The following is a 21,909-nucleotide window of genomic DNA, read 5'->3' on the forward strand; positions in this document are numbered from 1 at the left end:
AGAAAAAGTGCGTCTTATACGCCGAAAAATACGGTATGTTTAGGCACTGTTTTGTTAGTGATGGATTTCTTTTAAAATGAATGGTGGGGCACAATCTACAAGTACCCCCTTTTCTACTGATCACCAAGGTAAATGGACACTTTTCCAATTATTCTTACAAGTTGTATGCTTTCATGATAACTACCTAAAATAATTTTGTTGCACAGAGCAGACTTGCTGGCTGTGTTAATATACAACAAGTTGTAGATGAGAAGTTAACAGGGGTTCCCTGAGACCTGAAACTTATTTCATTTGGTACGTTGTATTATATGTATGTGTACATTTTTTGCACCCTGCACAAGGAGGTTAAGTCACAAAAGGTCATTGCTAAAGAAGTAGTAGAAGGAAATGAAGCAGAAAAAAGTGCATAAGCAACAGGGATAATGGCAGCCTTGAGAGGACTGTGAAACACAGCCCATTCAGGTATTTGGGGAAGATTCACAAGGTCCCAGAGTCTGGAGGAAGAGTGAACAGGCACAGAATCCAAATTGCTTGAGGTCCAATGTGAAGTTTCCCCAGTCGGTGATGATTTGGGAAGCCATATCATCTGCTGGTGTTGGTCCACTGTGTTTCATCAAGTCCAAAGTCAGAGCAGCCATCTACCAGGACATTTGGGAGCACATCATGCTTCCTTCTGCTGTCAAGCTAATGGAGATGCTGATTTAATTTTCTAGCAGGACTTGGGACCTGTCCACACTGCCAAAGTTACTAATATCTGGCTTATTGACCATGGCATCACTGTGCTTGATTGAAAAGAAAAGACGCCAGACCCAAAAATGCAAAGGAGCCGCTGATATCAAAGCACCCTGGGCTTCCACAACACAGCATTGCCACAGGCTGATTGCTCCCATGCCATGCTGCATTGATGCAGTAATTCAGGCAAAAGGAGCCCCAGCCAAGTATTTGGTACATACATGAACATACTTTTCAGTAAGCAAACTTTTCTTTATTAAAAAAAAAAAATTTTGTAGGTCGCATGCATGTTCTGTAATATTCGGATAATGTGCAATGTGCAGTTTAACATTACACTACATTACACTTTGTAAACAATACATACACCCAAATATGCACTTACATTCAGAAATGAAATTTCATTATTTTTTTGGCCACTTACTAATTCCCAATACCAATAAATTTATACTGACAACATGATGGCAAATCAGAGCCAAACAGCTGCAGCCATTAAACTGTGTAACAAGAAGTCAAATGCAAATATGTACTGGGATTGAAAGCACTACTGTACACCACGAATATATACATACACAAATAAATAAGGACATAAATAAAATGAAGTGTTTTCTAAAAGATTTACTACACCTTTGTCACTATTTAGATTTTAACATGTGCTTATTCAGCTGTAATAACACAACACAGCTGGGGTGAGGGCTAGTGTAATTGCAGCATTGTCACTGACTGACTGCTAATCAATTCTATTAAGCCTGAATAATAAAGAAAAATACTAGATTCACTGAATGTTGGAGATAAGAGAAAGCAGATGAAGGGAAAATAAAAATCATCTAACCTGTGCCATTCAAGCTGCAGGACCCTTTTTTTTTTACAACAAATATGTTCCCTTTATAGGTTCTTGCAATGCTATTATGTTTTTTCTGTCCTCAAAAACATCCATAAATGTCACCAACCGTACATTATGAAAAGCATTTTTTATTTTATTTTATTAAAAGATAGCAATCCCACAACTGAACATCTTGGACTTCCACCATTGGAGGAATACCAATGTTGGACACTACAATATGCAAAAAATACGCAAAAAAAGCAGGTGTACAAGTAATTTTTTCAGTAAGAGGGAACACAAGCACACAAGCATTAACCTCCTAGGCGTTTCACTGATGTCTGGATTTCTGTACCAAAAGCGGTACACTGTTTTTCATGAAATTTTTTGTTTTTTAAATTGTAGACTTGTAACTTACAGAAATATGTCCAAACAAGGGTCTAGAAGATATCATGAATATAATAAAGTTTGAAACACACAATCATGTAAAAAAAAAAAAATTTACTTTTAATAAAATTAAATCAAAAACACAAAAATCAGCCTAAACAAGAATACATAAATAAATCAAAAATACTGAAAATGCGATAATTCGGTATACTGTATAGAAATACATTTTTTTCTAAAACACCTCCCTAGTGTCCGTCACATACCTATAGACAAAACCACATAAATATATTTTGTATTATTTTGTATTGGATTGGATACAGGACTTTGTATTCAATCCAATACAAAATATTTCAATTTCCCACTACGACCCTCATCGACGGGCGCATGCACTGACATCCTCAGGAATCGCCGAGGGACGCGTACATGAACGCCGGGTGTTCTAATTCTTTCTGTACTTCCATGCAAAAAGCGTTACAGTTTTTGCATGGAAATTTATTGTAGATTGTAGGCTATAATTCTTATCCATGACTCACCGAAACATGTCCAAAATTTATTAATAAACCTAATAAATAATAATAAATAAAAAAATTATATAAAAAAAAATCCTGTATAATGCAATGTAACTGTACAGTAGCTTATATAATATATATATAATACAATTATATATATATATATATATATATTATATAAAGATTTCTTTGTATTAGCTTTGTATAAGACTCAATACAGCTTTTTTGTATTGAGTTCAATACAAAGTGATTTGAATTTCCCGCCCCGCCTCCCGCCTGCACCAACGCTTGCAGCGACGTCACCCTGGAGATCGTCTCTGCACACGCCGGGTGAAGACTGAAGAGAGAAGACGTCTCCGGAGCAGCTGTGGGGACAGGGTAAGTGTTTTTTTTCAGTTGTAATCCAATTGTCATACAATGTTGTATGAGAATCAGATTGCACTGTAACCCGTGTTTCTATTTATAGCTACTCTGCGCCTGGTTAAGGGTAACCGATAGTAGCAAGTTTTCTTACCCCGAACCAGGTTCAGACTAACCGCCCAGGTGGTTAAACATCAGCAATTATTTACTTTTTTTTAATAACAACAAAGCACTATGATTGATTTTGGCCAATAAAGTAGACCAAGTGGCCGAGGCATAGATTTTTTTTAAAGAAAGCTTCCTGGTTGTACAAATTATTCTTGTGACAAAAGTATCCTTATTGACTGAGACATTGATCCATTCCAAAACCAGATATATCAGCAATACAGCTGTATGATAATATAGTAATTTCTATTTTTATATCCTGCCATTGTGGAAGAGGTGCATAGTCTATGCAAGAAGATAACGTTTGACACAAACTTCCAACATTCAAAATGTCCATGAGCTTATGCAGAAATTCAACCAATCTTCAAAGCGGTTGACAAGGTAAACCTCAGAAAGTAGCTAGTTGTAAAGATATGGTGCTCTCAGTGTTTACCAGTTGTTATTGTTCACAGCAAACTATTTTACCTTTACAAAGTAGTTGTCAGGGCCAGTGGTCTGCCTGCTGGGTCCCTTAGCATGTTCCTATCAAATGTTTACATTGTAACCAAACCTAAGTTTCCTAAACTGAGAGTACATTACGACAGACAACTGAAAATGTGTCACTTAATACTGAGATGGTTATAAAAAACACTTTTACAGCATGTACCTGCAGTTCAGTACAGTACAGACTGACCTAGGCAATGCAGCACAACACATTTGATTTTTAGCATAAAACATACATGTTTTCTATTCAATTCCACAATGCCAATTCAGACCTCAGATGGAAACGAATCAAGCTTCAGATGATAATGTTAGTGGATATTTCCCTTCAGTGTTCAGTGTTCTGTAAACTAGCCCCTCCTGTGCCAATTCCAATAAAGAACACCAATCTCAGGCGAATGTCCCAAAACAATTGGAAACAATAATTAAACTTCTTGGTCAGGCCAAAAGTATGCATGGCTATTTACCAGGATGCTTATACCTATAAAGAGATTCTGTCCCCAGAAATTACCTCAGTATGAGTAAACTGACAATGCCAAGGGTATGTTTGCAATAGCAGACCCAGATTACATCGTCAAGACTGTTAGTTAACATACTCACTGAGCCTGATTTATTAAAACTCCCTAAGACTGGAGAAGATAGACTATCATGAGAGAACCTGGGTAATCCAGCAAACCTGGAAGGAATTTCCTTACAGAATTTACAATTAGTTGGCAACTATTTTCAATCCTCATGGACCAGATTCATTCTTTGGTTCCAGTCATTAGTCTCTAGTCATGGAGAGCTTTATCAAATCAGGCCCACTGTCAGAAGAGAGGGATGTTGTGCTCTAGAGGAGCAGTGGGCTGCAAGTAACAGAACAACCCAACCAACTTGGTGTGTAATTCTTATCGTTTTACATTTAATCCTGCCTATGACTGCAATTTCTAAATAAAATATAATTGAAAAATAACACAGCTCAACAAAAAACAAAAAAAAGTATTTTTCAATATATTTAGTGTATTTCAGGTCTGCTGAATCCAGAAATGACATCAGTCTCATCGAATTGTTTCTAGTTCTTGTGATACAAGAATTGGAATAGACGATTTTACCAACAACAAATGTTAACACAGCATTTTTTTTATCAATCTTTATTTACACCGATGTTTTGCATTTATATAATAAATGTAGCATTATTTTCATGAAAATTTTATTTGCCTTCTTTTTATTCATACATTTTCTTTTTTTACAGAAATGTACCTTCTTCAAGAAAAAGTTGTTTAAATTACCCTAATGTATTTTGCTACATTTTTGGTGAATATTCTTAGCAAAAACAGAGAAAAACATTACAGAATTTGTGAAACAAGCATATCTTGCATATTTTGGTATTAAACTGGGGGACCAAGATAAATATTGGGCTCCCCATATGGTATGCAAAACTTGTGTAGAGTGTACATCAGTGGAAAAATGGAAAATTGAAAAGTTTGAAATTTGGTGTACCAATGGTATGGCGAGAGCCCAAAAATCATCATAATGATTGTTATTTTTGTGCTGTAAATGTAAAAGGTTTCAATCGTTACAAGAAAAACAAGTGGGAGTACTCTGATTTGGAATCAGCAAGACGACCTGTGCCGCATGGTGCCGATGTTCCCATACCAGTGATCAGTACATTCCCTGATATTCCTGTATCCGACATGGAGGATATAGAGGGTTTGGAGTGTAATCCAGGAGTTAGCAGTGGAAGTGAATATGAAGGAAGTGATTCATCAAACCAGCGGTTCTCCCAAGAAGAGCTCACTGATTTAATACGTGATCTAAGTCTGTCAAAACGAGCATTTAAACTTTTAGCATCCAGGCTAAAAGAAAAGAACTGTCTGAGACTGGTAAAAAAAACGTAAAAATAACGCTTTATAGGACAAGAGAGGTGACACTCCTACCATATTTCAGTGAAGATGGAGACTTTGTGTACTGTTGTAACATCCCTGGACTACTAGCCCATATGGGAGTAGCAGAATACTGAGCAGAAGATTGGCGGCTTTTCATAGATAGTTCCACTCGAAGTCTGAAATCTGTTTTACCACATAATGGCAACTGCTATGCATCAATTTCAATTGGTCATTCAACAAAACCTAAAGAAGAAGAAGAAGATATCAAAATGGTCAAATGGCAAAGTGGATACACAAAGTACCCATGTTTCTTCTTCTTGTGGGATAGTAGAGCAAAGCAGGATCACTGGAAAAAAGTGACATGGCCTGCAAGGGAAAACATGAAAAAATGTGCAGCGAACATCATTATCGAGCCAATAGTTGACAAAGAAAAAATCATTCTCCCTCCACTACACATAAGGATGGGATTAATGAAGCAATTTTTTAGAGCTCTGAACAAGGACGGTGATTGCTTCAAATACATTTGTAGATTGTTTCTTGGATTGAGTACTGAAAATAAAGCAGAAAGCTTTGATGGACCCCAGATTTGGAAACTGATAAATGATTCAAATTTCACAAGTTACATGACTGATACTGAAGCTTCTGCCTGGCACAGCTATGTCATGGTTGTCAAGAATTTCTTGGATAACCATAAAGGACAAAATTTTGAAGAAATGGTACAAAACTTGCTCCTAAACTTTAAAAATTTGGGTGCTACTATGGGCATAAAGGTACTCTATCTCTATAGCCATTGACAAAAATTTCCAGAAAACCTTGGCGTTTTTAGCGAGGAACAAGGGGAAAGGTTCCATCAAGAAATAAAGGTGATGGAAGAAAGGTATCAGGGCAGATGGGATAGACACATGATGGCAGACTACTGCTGGAGCTTTCAACGTGATTGTCCTGATCATCAGCATAAAATGAAATCATACAACCTGAGTTTTTCTATGGCTTCTTTGTGATTAGTTCTGTAAATATACTGAATATAGAATATAATGACATTAAGTATTTAAAAAATGTATTTTGTATTCGTAGGCATATCTAGTTATATTTTGCTTAATTTTCATGTTTCATTAGTTTTCTATGAGGCTATTATTGAGGTCATTAATTCAAAAACTCCAATCTAGCAAAATCAATACTATATTTGGAATCTATATTTAAACATAACCTAAAATGACTTCAATCTGTTTGGCAAGAAAATGTTTGTTGACCAGTGTAATCATCACTATTAAATAATTAATTATTCTGAAATACAGTGCAAGTTATGTTTGTTGCACTCCTGCTTACTCTGTGGGAAAATAAAACTCTCTGTTTTTCTTGCTTTTATAATATTCTCATTGTTTAACTTTATCATGAAAATATCCAAATTATGACTTATTTACCCCCAAGGAACATAATACCTTATGCTGATTATTCTATAATGACAACTAATACATAATATAATCTTTATTACCGACCATGCCAACTCCTACATCTTTATTTCTGTCTCCCAAAAAAGAAAATAATTATTATAATATATTAATATAAATATTACTCCAACTACCCAACTGCATATCAACATTCCACACATTTTCCCATGAATAATTATTTTAACTTTAGCTTTAGATTGGTTTCATTTAATCCTCCATAAGTGGACACAAATGTAGTTTGGTTAGTGTAAAATTACCATTATGTTCCCTAAAGAACAAAATTTTTCTATTAGCCTGTTAAAAAAACATCATAATGAGGTCTTTCCATGCCTGGAGTTTGTTGGAAATTTTATACAAAGAAGACAGAAATCCTGATTATCTTTGGTTTGCTATTGTGCTGCAATGACCAGAAAAATACATAAGACGTTAAGAAGAGTAATCAGTGCAAATATTCAAAATACTTTAAAATGTTCCAGAATGTTGAGACTTGGGGCAGTTTACTGTTATCCGATGAATAACGTATATAAAAAAATAAAAATGTAGATTTTACATACAACGCAGAAGGGTAATAACCAGAATTGTATTGCTTAATGGATCTTATTTGTTGGAACTGGTCTCAGAAGAAACCTTCAATGAAAAAATTAAAGTGATAAAATAGATTAAACATTTTGATATTTAGGGTTGGAGAGGACAAAGGTTGAATAGTTAGGATGAAGTAAAGTTTTAGGGGTTAGGCGTTAGCAGTTGTAATCTTGCAGCCTGAATACCAAAAATTGCCTTAATTACTTAAATCTCCCAAATAGAAAAATTACTGATACAAAACTTTTTACAGACTTTTGTAATGGTGTCCACTAATTTGTGAGTTGTTTTGGTATATATTTTTGTAATAAAACAGTATATTTATTAACCACCATGACCCATTTTGTCAACAACAGGATTGTGTCACAGATTCCCACAAGCTTAAGGATTCTGTCCTCTTGTTAGCTCTTCTTACATTGAAGAGTAAAATGAGCTAATGAGAGCCCAGATTCTCATGTTGCTCTTCTTCCTGCCCTGTACTATGTGACTCCTTGCAAAAAGACATGCAGCAACTGTTGGTGGAGGTGGAATCTTGGACAGCTGGGCTCACAGGTAATAGGTAAAATTATGATGGTTGTTGTGCTTCAGAATGGAGAATTCAGAGGATGTGGAGAGGCTTGGTGCATGGAAAGGGTTAAGTGAAGGTGAAGTCTGTACTGATTTTGGTCATATCATTTTGAAACACTGGAGTAATATAAAAAATGCACTTTGGTTTTAACAGGAAATGTGCATGCAGACACACAAATTATTAAAACCTACTGTATGCATGTATACCTAGCCAGGCCGGGATTGTTTTAGAATGAATGTCAGGGGTATTTGTTCATATAGAGAGATCTGGATTATGTAGATATAACCCTCTGGCGTAGTGGGTTACAACCTGATCAATTCTGATCATATCTTACAGCCAGTTTGGATTGTTTCCCTTCCATTGGACCCTTGAGTAAGGGTTGGATTTTGAATGAGAGAACGCATTAACAAATCAGTTTGAAGTTGGTGAAGCGTAGTGGTCGCGCATGCGAGTCAAAGTGTGTCGCGTAGAGGAGAGTGTGCCTCAGCCTTGGTGCGTGTAGGACGTAAAACGGCGGTACTAGGAGGTACCCAGTGTGTGACATTGTTAAAATTCTCAACATTTTCGTTCAAATTTGTATGTGAAGAAACAAATTAAAGATTGCAACAAAAAAGAATTGGCACTAGTTTTGAAACAGAAAGTTATACTCCACCTTCTGGCAACACTGTGGTTACAGTTACTAACTGGCTGGCATTGGGAGTGCAGCATTTGTGGTTCCTTCCTTCAGAGTGTGTTTGTCATTTGATTTCATTTTTTTTGTGCTTTCCATCATGGTGAAAAAAACGAAAAGGTCGCTGAAAGAAGAACACAGAGTGTTTAACGATGAATGGACATTGCATTACTATGTTGTTTCTCAGAAGGATAAAATGAGTTGCTTGCTCTGTGATTCTGTGATTTCAACGGTAAAAAAATACAATGCACATCAACACTACTCTACTCATAAGGACAACAAACACGTTAAGCTAGAAGGTGAATCCCGAAAGATTGATTTACAAAAATTGAAAGAAAGGAAGCAAAAGCAGAGGCGGTTCGTCCAATTAGTGCAGAGTATCAGAAACGCAACTACAGAAGCTACTTATAAAGTGACGTATATACTTGGGGAAAAAAGGTAAGCCATTTAGTGATCCGGAAATTATAAATGACTGCACCGTAGAGGTTGTAGGATGCTTAGATCCTGATAAGGTTAACAAATATAAACAACTACCTCTTTCAAGAAGAACCAATGCTGATCGTCAGCATGAATTAGCACTCAATGTAATAGATCAACTGAAAGAAATAATCCAAAAAGAAAATGTGTACTATTCAATAGTGCTGGATGTATCAACTGATTGCACTGACTCAGCCCAGGTATTGTTTTTTGTTTCCACCATAACTAAGGATTTTCGTATTAACAAAGAGTTGCTTACTCTGAGCACTTTAAGGAGCGGAATCAATGTGTTTAAAGATTTTAAAGACAAATGTGAATTCGGCCTGAATCTGGCAAATTTAGTGCATACGCAGATGGTGCACCTTCTATGACAAGGAAGAACGAAGACTTTATACTTAAGAAAGAGGTTTCAAGCCAAAATGATCTTATCTCTATTCATTGCATTTTGCATCAACAAAGTCTCCGTGCCAAATCCACTGTTTTAAATGACACTTTGCAGAAAGCTTTAGGAATTGTGAATTATATTCAAGCAAATTCAACGAGACATCGACAATTTCATGAGATGCTATTGATGGATTATGAGGTAATTAGTGTTGATTTGCCCTACCATTCGAAAGTGCGCTCACAAGGACAGGTTTTAGTCAAAGTTTTAAATTTTCATGAACAAATAATCCAATTTTTTGAGGAAAGGAATGAACACTGAATTATCATGCAAGGAGTTTCATAGGAATGCATAGCATTCACCTTGCAAAATTGATTATTGAAGAAAAATATTCTTTTGAACGTTTCAAACAATATGAATAGGTTATAGACTCGCTAATCAAGGAATACAATGAAAGGTTCAGAGATTTTGAGAAGCATGACATGACCCTCAAATTGGCTTTTCAACCTCACTTAGTCGATGTATCTGAGGCCCCAGAGAAGCTGCAGGTGGAGTTAATTGAGCTCTCGGAAGATGATATTCTGAAATCGCTGTTTGACAGCAAAAAAGATCCCATTCAAATATGTAAAAATTACATTGAATATCCTCACCTCAGGGAACACGCACAACGCTTGCTCTCCTGCTTCTCAACAACATATCGCTGCAAATCCACATTCTCCTACTTAACACAAATGAAGACATCCTTCAGATCACAAATTACAGATGAACACCTAGAAGACCAGTTAAGACATCCACGTTGCAGTCTGATATATCACTGCTTTCTCGCAAAAAACAATCTCAGAAAAGTCACTGAAAGGTAAGCAGCTAGCTTAGTTGTTTAAAATAAGATATATATATATATATATTTATATATATATATATATAATATTGAAACATTGGTAGTATGCACACTGCCGTATGGCAGTACAAGATACTTGAAAGGGTTAATTCTGTATAAAAGCATTTTGCAGTAAATTTGATTTTTTTTTAGAATGTGGCCTTTTTGGAAGGATGTTAGCTCTCATGCGGCCTTCAAATGAGAAAAGGTTCCCCACTCTTGCTTTAGTCATTGAGTTAGATAAAGACATATATGATTACTTTAAGATACAAAGCCCAAGGTTACCTACATTCTATGCCCTCTCTAAAATATATAAAATTTGTTAAATACACCTGGATGCCTAGTAGTGTCTGGGTGTATATCCTCCAATGTTAGGCAATCATCTGAGACTATTTTTTTAGGTCTCCCTTCATATTTCAAAAATACTCCTTAGATACTCTACTGATGATTTAAGCACTCCAGATCAATACCTTTTTAGTTTAGAAGCTCTATATTCAAACATTCTGCAAGTTAAACATATTGAGGTTGTACAAACCTTTCTACCAGAGAAAGAACAAAAAGTTTGGAATAATAATGATTTTGTATCTACTGTTTTGAAATATATTTTGATGAGTAATATCTTCACTTTTGATAATACATTTTATTTCCAGATACAATATGCCCCCACCCATGCAGACCTTTATCTGGGAGCTTGGTAAAGAGTGCTCTTTTTCCAGTAAGATCCTCAAGATAAACCTCCACCATGTTTTATTATGGTGGAGGTACATTGATGATGTTTTTCTCATTTGGACATTAGATATATTAAATCAGTTTCTACTTTTAAATTATTAAGTTATATAAAAATTCCTATAATCTAAACTTTATAGTGATTTATCATAAATCCAAAATATCATTTTTGAATAATAAAATAAGTGTGTAGAAAACAGACATTGTCTTTAAACCTCCACCGCAAACCCACAACTCTACTAAAAACAGTGTATCTTCGAGTACATTGCAATTGTGCAGACAATAACCAATTTGAAAAATCAGCAAAACCCTTGAAGTTCAGACTAAGACAAAGAGGTTACATGCAAAAAAAAAAGGCAAAATGAACTATACCTCGCAAAAGGAACATAAAGTAAAGTAATTACATGCTTTTGTAAACAAATGCAACAGGTAAAACAGATTTATAAAAAGTTTTGACAACTACATACTTGTGAATCAACTATACAGAAAAATATATCAAACTAGCCTTAGATTGTTTATACAAAAATTATTATATTTGATTAATGAACTAGTTATTTTAAAACTGAAGAGGTAAGAAAATATAGAATGAAAGTAGGTATTTTCCAGTGCAGGAAGCGTTGTCAATGTATGTGAATTTTTAGAGATGGAGATTTTTTCTAAGGTTTATGAACAGGTTAAATTTACTCCTTAGAACCATATCAACTGCAAAACATTTGAAGTAATTTATATGGCTTTTTGTGCCTGTGGACGGTTTTACTCAGGTAAAACTAAACGAAAACGTTGTAGACAGATATACGACCACGTATATTTAATTATAAATGTCAAGATCACAACCCTTAAATAAAATTTAACCCTTTTAGTGAATCCCCCCCCCCTTTTTTTTTTCCTAATGAACCTGGGTGACCCAGCAAACCTGGAATAAATCTGGCCCAGAATTGAAAACATCTACTAACAAATAATAAACTTAAACTTTTAAGAAATCTTTTCCAGATTTGCTGGAACACCCAGGTTTACTCAATAAAGAGTATCTTTATCCTATCCATAAAGTTTTTTATGTTGATTACATTGTATTGTAAATGTTAAGAAATTGTAAATGTATTATTACTTTTTAAATCCATGATGTAATTTGTATTTCTTAAGGTTAAAAATTGTAAATATCTGTTAATCTTATGGTGATTATTTGCTTTCTGTGGAATATGTTATGTTATATATTTTTTCATGAAGGCTGAGAGAAGGCTTTTTTGATTCCTAATGGGTATTTTTTTTTTTTTTGCATCATTAATAGCATTTTTAAAAAATGTTTAAACATTTTTTGAGGATGAAGATGTTGCTAAATTGTTATTCACCATTTTATGGTTTGATATGTTGGATATTTGATGCAAACTTGGGCAAGCTTTATCAGTAGTAAGCCCTTTCAGATTTGATATTGATATAACATTAAGGAATGATTATACTTATATGTTGACCGCAGATATTGAAAGTTACGGGTCATCCATAATCTTGGTGGATGCCCTGTCTTTCCTCCTTTCTTGTATGTATGCTTTTTTTATGCTTTTTGTATGCTTTTTAATTTTCCGCCCAGTCCCGCCTACCTGCGTGACAGTTCCGCCCTGCAGGCACTCATGAGCAGATACCAGGCTGGCATCTGCTTTCCCTGGCCTCGCGTCCCCAACATTCACACGCTGGGGACGCAGATGCCGCCCAGGCATTGCCAGCTTGCACCGATGCCCGGCCGACAACGTCAGAAGCGAGACATCGCTGGAGGACACCGCAGACATTGCTGGAGAATGCCAGGGGCACTGCTGGAGGACGCTGCTGGAACTGGGAACAAGGCAGGAGTTTTAACCTTCCTGGAAATTTCACCCCGAGTGTGGCTTGGGGTTACTGCTTTTGGCATGGAAAATTTACCCCGAGCCACACTAGAGAATACTGCCAGGAAGGTAAATAAAAAACAGGATTCATGTTTTTTTAACATGTTGGAAGATGGATTTAATCAGGCTATCACACTTGCCTCTTCCTCACTAAAGAGTAAACCCCCCTCTCCTGCACATGCAGGCAGTACTGACCCTGGGCGTGCCTGCTCTTCCGAGTTTATTAGTTTGGCCCAGCCTGCCAGCCAATCAGGAAATAGCCTCTTATTCAACCCTGGTTATTTAGCTAGCTCAGACACAGCACTCAGCGTTTGTGCAACATGTCTCCACTAGTGCTGAGCCTCCTAGCTCTGCCCCCAGCCTTCCTTGACAATTCTTCTGCTTTGTAATTTGGTACCGTGTATCCTACTGCCCACCCTGGTGTGCCCGAGGACAGCAACCTGGCGGTAACCAGCAGCGCAACATCCTCACCATTGGAGGCTCTGGAGAAGACTTGGTTGCCACTTAGACTCTGGGCCTTGGCCCTTCTCAGGGCCCACACCATTTTTGTACAAGCCATAGCGTCCCCTAGTGGCCCTTTATCCCCAAGCATGACAAAGGCTTTCTTCCTAATATGTCCCACCTTGTATTGGAGGTAAGCTCTGTTTTGACACACAATGAAAGTATTTATTTAGGCTGATTTCTTTAATATTTTAAATGAAAACAACTTTTAATCTCTTTAGGTTGGATTGAAAAGTCCTTTCATTAGGAAAAAGGTCAACAAAAAATAACCTGTAACAGATTTCCTTGATAAACAACAGGAAAAACATTTATTGTATAATAATGTCTCCCCTCTTATTGTGTACTTCCTCCACCTCCTAGATTGTACCCTCTTTAGGGCAGGATCCTCTCCTCCTGGGCCACTGTTTATTATTATTATTAATAATAATAATAATAATAATAATGTTACTATTTTTACTAATCTTGAAATCTATTCTATGAGGTCACCATATAAAGCTACCTGTGTAACTTCCAAGAACATGGCAAACCAGGAAGCAACTTATCTCTCTTTAAAATTGCAAATTCATCAACGTGCGTAAACGCTTTTTAACTAAGGAGACACCCTTGGCTCTGGCTTAATCATTGTTAAACATTACATGATACATGATATACAGCTGATCATTTTTTTTTATCTTGATATTAGTTACCAGGTATATACACAAAATGTATAGTGTGTCCATAACAAGATCGATTTTAAATCTATCATCAGTTATATTTTGTCTATGGGTACACTGACAAACGATAATATCCATCCACTAACACCTACTATTTAGGCAGGTCTAGATGAAGACAGCGTAGAATACTATGTACTTGGCATAACCTTGGGAGACCTCTCTTTTAATAACTGACTCAATTTAGTTCTATTTTTCTTGTAAAGATAAGAATAATGTTTATATTTCCGAAAGGATATTATTGCAGTGCACAGGTAAGAAGGTCTACCATTCACCCATAGCAATGCACACGAGAGTAAGAGTAGTCAAATAAATATCTTATGTGTGATCAAGACCTCATATTACCATTTTTTGGCTATAAGATTTTATGGCTTTTAACCTTTTTTTCTGAAATTTAGTTGGCTGTCACAAAATATAAAAAAATACTTAAGAAATTTATGATTATACTACCAATGCCAAGAAAACAACACTTTAATTGTAAAAACATTATAAGTGTCCAATAGTGACTATAAAGTGGATACATTAACTACTGCAGTCGTAATAAAATATTCTAAGTTAATAGAGCAAAAATTTTGCTCTATTAACCTCTGGCAGCATGGACCATCTGAACAATTTAAGGATTAAATAACAAATTGTCTAATTATTTTTCATCTGAAATCCAGCTAATAAGGAATTCATCAAAAACATTAAATATTCACTAAACATATGTAGACATTTTCATGTAAATGACATCCGATATTTTAGTGTGTGTTGTGATTATGCCAATAGACTTTTTAAAGCACTGCATAATAAGTACATAAGTAAATAAATAAAATAAATGGCTGTTCATGTACCCACATGACAACATGAGAATTCAGTTAGGATTCCTCAACATAACCATTGTAATCATGCCATTACCCTCCACTTTTAAAAAATTATGTGCTAGTAGTAATCAATGCATTTGCAAAAGTTAATTGCAATCAGTTCATATATGCATGATGCATATAAAGAAATACTAACATTTCACGCCTTTTTTTCCACATATACAAGCGCATGTTGTTTTGGCACCTGGGAATATTCCTTTGCAGTTTAATCTTCAATACACATGTTGCTAAATTTTGATTTTAGACCAATTTGTACTTATTTGTACTGTACAGTTTAATGCTGGGTACACACTTGCAATTTTTCACGTCCGATAATCGGCTCAGGGACGATATCGGATGTGAATCTCAAGTGTGTACAGCGCTCGTCGTCCACCATCTGAACGACCGTCCTGGCGGATCCATGGACGATGAACAATCCTAATTGAAGTGAAGGGGGAGAGAGGGCAGCAGAGTGCCACTCCGTCTCCCCCTTCCCTCTCCATAGAGCAGAACGGTGCTGTATGTATCATATTCATACATTGTGCAGTCATTGGTCGCTAGAAAGGATCAGGAAAGATCCTTTCCAACCACAAATATTGCCCATGTGTACATAGTCTAAGAATGGTGTGCTAATACCCACTGATAACATTTTGAATGACACACATAGAAGGATCACATTATTGTTGTCTCAAACACAAGACAAGGAAACACTTAAATAATCATCAGTTTTCAGATGTTTAAAGCTCATTTCCACATTTTTTGTTTAAATTGAGTAGAGTAAAATATATAATTTTTTGTCAGGCTTTTACTGTTATGTCTCTGCTGGACAAGTTCCTTTCAAGACTTTGTCCCCAAAGCATCTAACATTTACTTTCCCTAGGCAGTCTTACATTGGTTGCAGTTAGATTTGATTTTTCAGGATTAAGGCTTAGCTCCAACCCAAAACCACTGCAAAAATGCATACATGGACAATATTACATTACTTATTATTGTTCATGGTTTATATGGATAACAAACATTCCGAAGCACTTTAAAAATTCAAACAATTAACATTTACCTAATGCGTCAACTGCCCAAAGGAATATTTTGAGAAATTTGGCTAACCAACTATCATTTATTTGGGTTATATGAGTGAGATCAAAGTACCCTGAGGAAAATCTATAGTAATATGGTGGAGGAGTGCCAACCATTTTAAAAACTATGGACAATCCATACAAAAGTAATCACATTTAGGCCTGTAAATAGTAATTACATGACAGCAACATGCTGCAATTACCCCTTAACAATCCACTCTAACACAACCACCCACCTGCAAATACTGTGCATATGCATAAAGTGACCATGGCATACGTGGCTGCATACATTACGTTTATTTGATGTACTGTTTTAATTAGTGCCTTGTTTATGATTTAATGAATTACAGGTGATGAAATAAGAGTTTCTAAAGGTCTGTTGTAATTACCATCACACTGCAACCCTTAAAAACTGGAAAATGTTAATATCCTTGCCATCTCATTAGACAGAATACATTTTTGCATTTTGATGAAAATACATGTCTCCATTTTGCTCATTATTAGATATGTTCCCACTAAAAAGGCAAATCAGGTTAAATCTCAGTAGACACATAAAAATACCTTACAGCAGTTCCAAATCTTCTATATCGTATAAAATAGCTAAATACAGTACATGCTGGGCTTTATTCAATCTTGGCGATATCCATCTAAATCTATCTCCATTAAAAAAGTGGTTTATGATGACACATATATTAAAGCAAAATTACTTATGAGCAATGACAGCTTTAGTTGCATGTTTTACAGACTACAATATACTATTCTAATGGCATACTGAAATAAAAGAGATTATTATGAATCCGTTTTATGAACAAATTATACATTTCATAGCCTTGGCAGTTTAAAATAAGGGAACAATTATCATTTCTCTACTGATATTTTCATCTTTCTTTTAAAAATCATCTAAGTAAAGTTTCAATTATAACAAATCTATTGCAGAGCGTGATAAAAACTGAATTGGTAGAGGTAAAAAAAAGCATAAAGTAATGTTTCATATGTAGAACAATTATGATTTTTCTACTTTATTCCTATCATTCTAAAAGCACTCATTTAAGCAAAGTATTTGTTTATTGAGAGCTTGGTAAAAAGTGAACTGGCTTTCGGTTGTTTACATCTGTAAAAGCTCACATAACAGTAATATTCAATGGAGCCTTTTGATAATTCACACGTATTCATCACATCTGATCTTTTGACCCCTCTTTATTACAGCTAATTTTAGTATATGTTATAAGGTTACTCACTTTTTGTTATAATTTGTGGCAATAAAATAAATTGGAGTAAAGACAAACTAAAAATTTTTACTTTATGTATTCATTTTTCTATACCATATTTTACCTGTTGGCAATGCAGCCTAATTTATATTAAAATGCATATTATTGTTATGCTTTGGCTATGTATTTTTTTTTAAAGACATCTTTTGATAAAATCTAACTTACATTGTATAACTGTTTTTACATATACCATTCATATGTTGAATGCCATAATTAACAGTAATTGTGACATTTGCATTAAACCAAGGCCTTCTGTGATGTTGTATAGTTCACTGCAGACAGCCGACACAAGAATGACAAAGACGGGATGGAAATTGTTGCGCATATCATCACAGTTAGACATTAATATGGAACACAGACATTTTGTCTAATAGGTCAGTACAGTGACAATGTTATAGTTATAGAAACTTTATTTAAAATGGTAGTTATTACGCTGTCAAACCTTTTAGGCAGTTGAATGAAAGAAGTTACAGTAAACTTACAAGGTTTGGGTTACATTAAATGCTTCTTTGTGTGCTTCAAAATGTATATGGGAATGAAACATCCACAATCAAATGGAAGCCAGAAGTAGGTCAACTGTAGGTCAAATGCACCGGTCAATGAATTATCTCAGAGGAATCCCAAAATGACATCATCAACACAAGACAAAAGTCAGTGAATACAGGCTATAACATCAAGCTGAAAATTAAAACTCATTACCTCTAGTTCTAAGCATCCCAGCTTACAGAGTTAAAAAAGGGACACCTTTTAGCACAAAGTATATAGACAATATACAAAGGACACATTGCTGTCACATTCAAAGTGAAGAAAACCATAAAAAACTAATATCCAAAAAATAAAAAAAAGACTAAGCAAACCTACAAATGTTTCCTTTCACTATTACTTTTCTTTTTTTCATTTCTGTTGACAAATGAGTTTGTTGCAGACCAAGGATACAAAGGTGCCAAGGCCTAGAAACATCACTGTTTGACCCAACATTGACCGTTGTTGGATTTATCAGTGAACTAAAAACAGCATAAAATGCAAAGGCAAGTAACCCATGTGAACTTTTCTCATTTCATGTTTCTATAGTTATTATAAAACAGGATTTCTAGCCAGAGGCCTAAGCAGTTCCCAGTGACCCTCCAGCACCTAAAACAGGTAACCCACTGATCTGAGGTCTGTAAAGAACTCTAATAATGCACTGGAGAGGATGGAGGTTGTACTGATAGGTATTGGTATTCTTTAGATATCCACTTAGTATTTAGCAAAATATAAATAAAACATTTTTTGGCACAATTATGTTTAACTGATTCCTTTGCACAACTAATAACAAAGTTCCTGTCACTAAAATACTGGAGCTTCTGCAGTATGTGTAAACACACAATGCTATATTTCTTACTATATTTTGGAAGACATTTGTTCCTAATGTCCATAAATGACTGATGGCTCCCTATAAATCTGTTGACAAATTAGCATTGATGTTTGTACCTCTTCATTGCATAAACTGGTTGTGCCTTCCTAAACATGATTTCAAAGCTGAATTACTAAAATTATTTTAGCTGGACTTTGTGCTTATCTAATCTTATCTAATATAATTAGTGCATCAATTGGTCAAAAAGTATTTCACATACATTTTAAACAAATATTAATAAACAATTAGATTATGGATAAAGAGATTCTAATTTGAGAAGAATTACATTGACATGTGGGAGCAACAAGTGACATTTTATATAATGACTGTACAAGATATTTATTCCATTACATTTATATAAAAGAATTAAGCTTCTGTTTAAAGAGCAGTGAATCTAGCATTTACCAAACATTCAATACCAAAACAAATACATGTACCTGGAACATTCTCAATCAGAAATTTTGTACTGCATTAAAAATAACCTAAAAATTGAATGCATGCAAGCATCACTGAAAATTACATGCCGGCGGTATCCATACTACAGGAAAACAGGAGGCCCAAGATCAAAACACATCCTCAATTTCTCAATTCTCAATTTACAAAGATTGACATGGCCTGATTAATAGACCATACAACTGCCAGTAATGTACAAAAAATGTATTCCTGCTTCTTGCTTTTATGAAAATGAATTTATGTATAATGTTTTTTTTTTCCTTTTTTTGTATATCCCATCAACAAATGCTGAAGGGGTAATTCTATGTTAAGTAAATATTATAAATTACATTTAAGACATTGAAATCTGACTAGAAATACATTGAAATGTATTCAGTTATCCTGCCATATTTGTCTCGATTATGATATATTTGTTCCATCTGTTTTAAGAGGGAAAGTTCTGATACCTCCTCTCTGGGTAGTCTCATATCCTCCTTTGGCTTACAGTACCATCTGTATGCTGAAGACCCTGAAATCTATCTGTCCACCCCTGACCTGTCTCCCTCAGGTCTGGATAAGGTCTCATGCTGCCTGTCAGCCATCTCATCATGGATGTCCGACCGATTTCTGAAACTTGGATAAAACAGAACTCATCATCTTCCTCCTCCTCGAATTCCAAATCTCCCCCTGACATATATCTAACTGTTACCATCACTGTTATTGGGCCCTCCCCTCAGGCACGTTGTCTTGGCATCACCTCAGATTCTGCCCTCTTAAAAACCCCCCTATACCCTATACCATATTCAGAACATTTTCAGGTCCTGACACTTTCACCTACGTAACATCTCCAAAATCCGCCCCTACCTGTCCCCTGAGACCACCAAACTCCTTGAACATGCTGTTATCATCTCTCGTCTGGACTACTGTAACATCCTTCTCTCTGGTATTCCACTAACCCGACTCTCTCCTCTACAATCTATTATGAATGCTGCAGCCATCCTTCCCACCACTCCTCTTCTGCTGCATCTCTTTGCAGTTCTCTTTATTGGCTTCCAATTAACATTAGAATCAATCTCAAGCACCTGTCATTTGCCTTTAGATCCCTCCACAGTTTTTGTCCCACTTACATTTCTGACATGGTAAATAAATACTCCCCTAGCCACTCGCATCCCTCCTCCAATAACCTACTACTGACTTCCTCACTCATAACCTCATCACACGCAGGGCTCCAAGACTTTTCCAGAGCTGCCCGGACTCTCTGGAATGGTCTTCCTGGTCCTATTTGGCTTGCTCATTTAAAGGAGCACTCAAAACACATTTTTTCAAACTTGCCTACTTGTCTTCTTCTGTCTTTTGAAACCATCACTACTTCCCACCACTACATATCTCCCCTCCTATTGTGTGTTACTTCCCCCACCTCCTAGATTGTAAGCTATTCGGGGCAGGGTCCTCTTCTACTCCTGTGTCACTGTCTGTATCTGTCTGTCATTTGCAACCCCCATTTAATGTACAGCGCTGCGTAAAATGTTGGTGCTGTATAAATCCTGTTTATTATTATTATTATTTTAATAATAATAATAATAATAATATTTGCAATTGTTTGACAGCTTGCCAAGTCCATCCCATCATCTATCCTATCCCATCATCATTGTGTTCCATTCCCCTGATAAATCTATTGAAAATAGTGTTAGAAAGTAGGGGCACATATCTTACTATATATTTTTATACTTAAAAGTCAAGGTAACTTGGAGGAAACTGGAACTTTCTCTTATTATGGTAAATTGTTAATTATTTTAAACAGATAGAACAATATTTTTACACACTATACAAAAGAGGAAGGAACGTTCCCTAAAGGAAACTGTGAATTAGTAAGGTCAGATGAGACTTAGGTGTGCCCAGCCTATCAGGTAAAATTCAGTCAAAAGTAATAAAATTCTATGAAATCTAGCAATGAAACATATGTCAGCTTATGAAAAATACTAACTAGACTTGATTTGCTATAAGTAATGTTTTCTTGTTGGATTTCATAGAAATAATTAATTAAATAATTTGACTTAACCTTCCTAGCGGTAACCCCGAGTGTGACTCGGGGTAGAAAAAGTTGCAGAAAGCAGTAACCCACACTTGGGGTATGTAAACCTATGGGAAGGTTAGTAAATACAGCGCTTACCTGATCCGCTGCCCTCCCGTGTCGTCCATCGCTGCAATCCCTGTCTCCTTCCTTTGGCATCTTCTGCACACCATAAATCACCGGGGCAGTTCCCGGTGACATTGGTGCGTGTGTATGTTGCCGGCTGGGCGGGAAATTCAAAATCCATTTGTATTGCATTCAATACAAAACAACTGTATTCAATGCAATACATTTGGATTTATATGTGTAAAAGCAGTACATTGTTTTCATGAACATTTATTTTACAGTATATATATATATATATATATATATATATACTGTATATATATATATATATATATATATAAATAATACTACAGTACTAGAGTATAATTTTTTTTAATTTATTATTTTTACATGATTTTGTGTTTCAAACTTTATTATACTCATACTATAATATACTGTAAAATAAATTTTCATAAAGAACAATGTACCGCTTTTAGACATAAATCTAGACAGAAATGTACCGCTAGGGAGGTTAAATAAATATGTGTTTTTAACAGATAGAAACTAATGTGCCATTTAAACGACCTTTTCTTTTCTTCCCATTTCACTATACAAAAGTATTGTTTATTGAGACCCTGAAACTTCCAAACCTTTTGTTTTC

General features: G+C 35.4%; 1 protein-coding gene across 2 annotated transcripts in view; it reads right to left on the reverse strand.

Moving 5' to 3' along the window:
- Nucleotides 1-21,909, reverse strand: part of NPFFR2 (neuropeptide FF receptor 2) — a 72,614-nt gene that overhangs the window by 22,116 nt on the left and 28,589 nt on the right. Inside the window, exon 2 of one of the 2 annotated variants that reach the window (XM_072405383.1) lies at nucleotides 8,563-8,704. The exons of the other annotated variant lie outside the window; for it this stretch is intronic. Coding sequence (XP_072261484.1) covers nucleotides 8,563-8,618 — 56 coding nt within the window. The 5' untranslated portion in view covers nucleotides 8,619-8,704. The remainder of the gene's footprint in view (nucleotides 1-8,562; nucleotides 8,705-21,909) is intronic. 2 annotated transcript variants of the gene reach the window in all.

This window comes from Pyxicephalus adspersus, chromosome 3, assembly GCF_032062135.1.
Source record: "Pyxicephalus adspersus chromosome 3, UCB_Pads_2.0, whole genome shotgun sequence".
In the NCBI taxonomy this organism is placed as follows: Eukaryota; Metazoa; Chordata; class Amphibia; order Anura; family Pyxicephalidae; genus Pyxicephalus; species Pyxicephalus adspersus.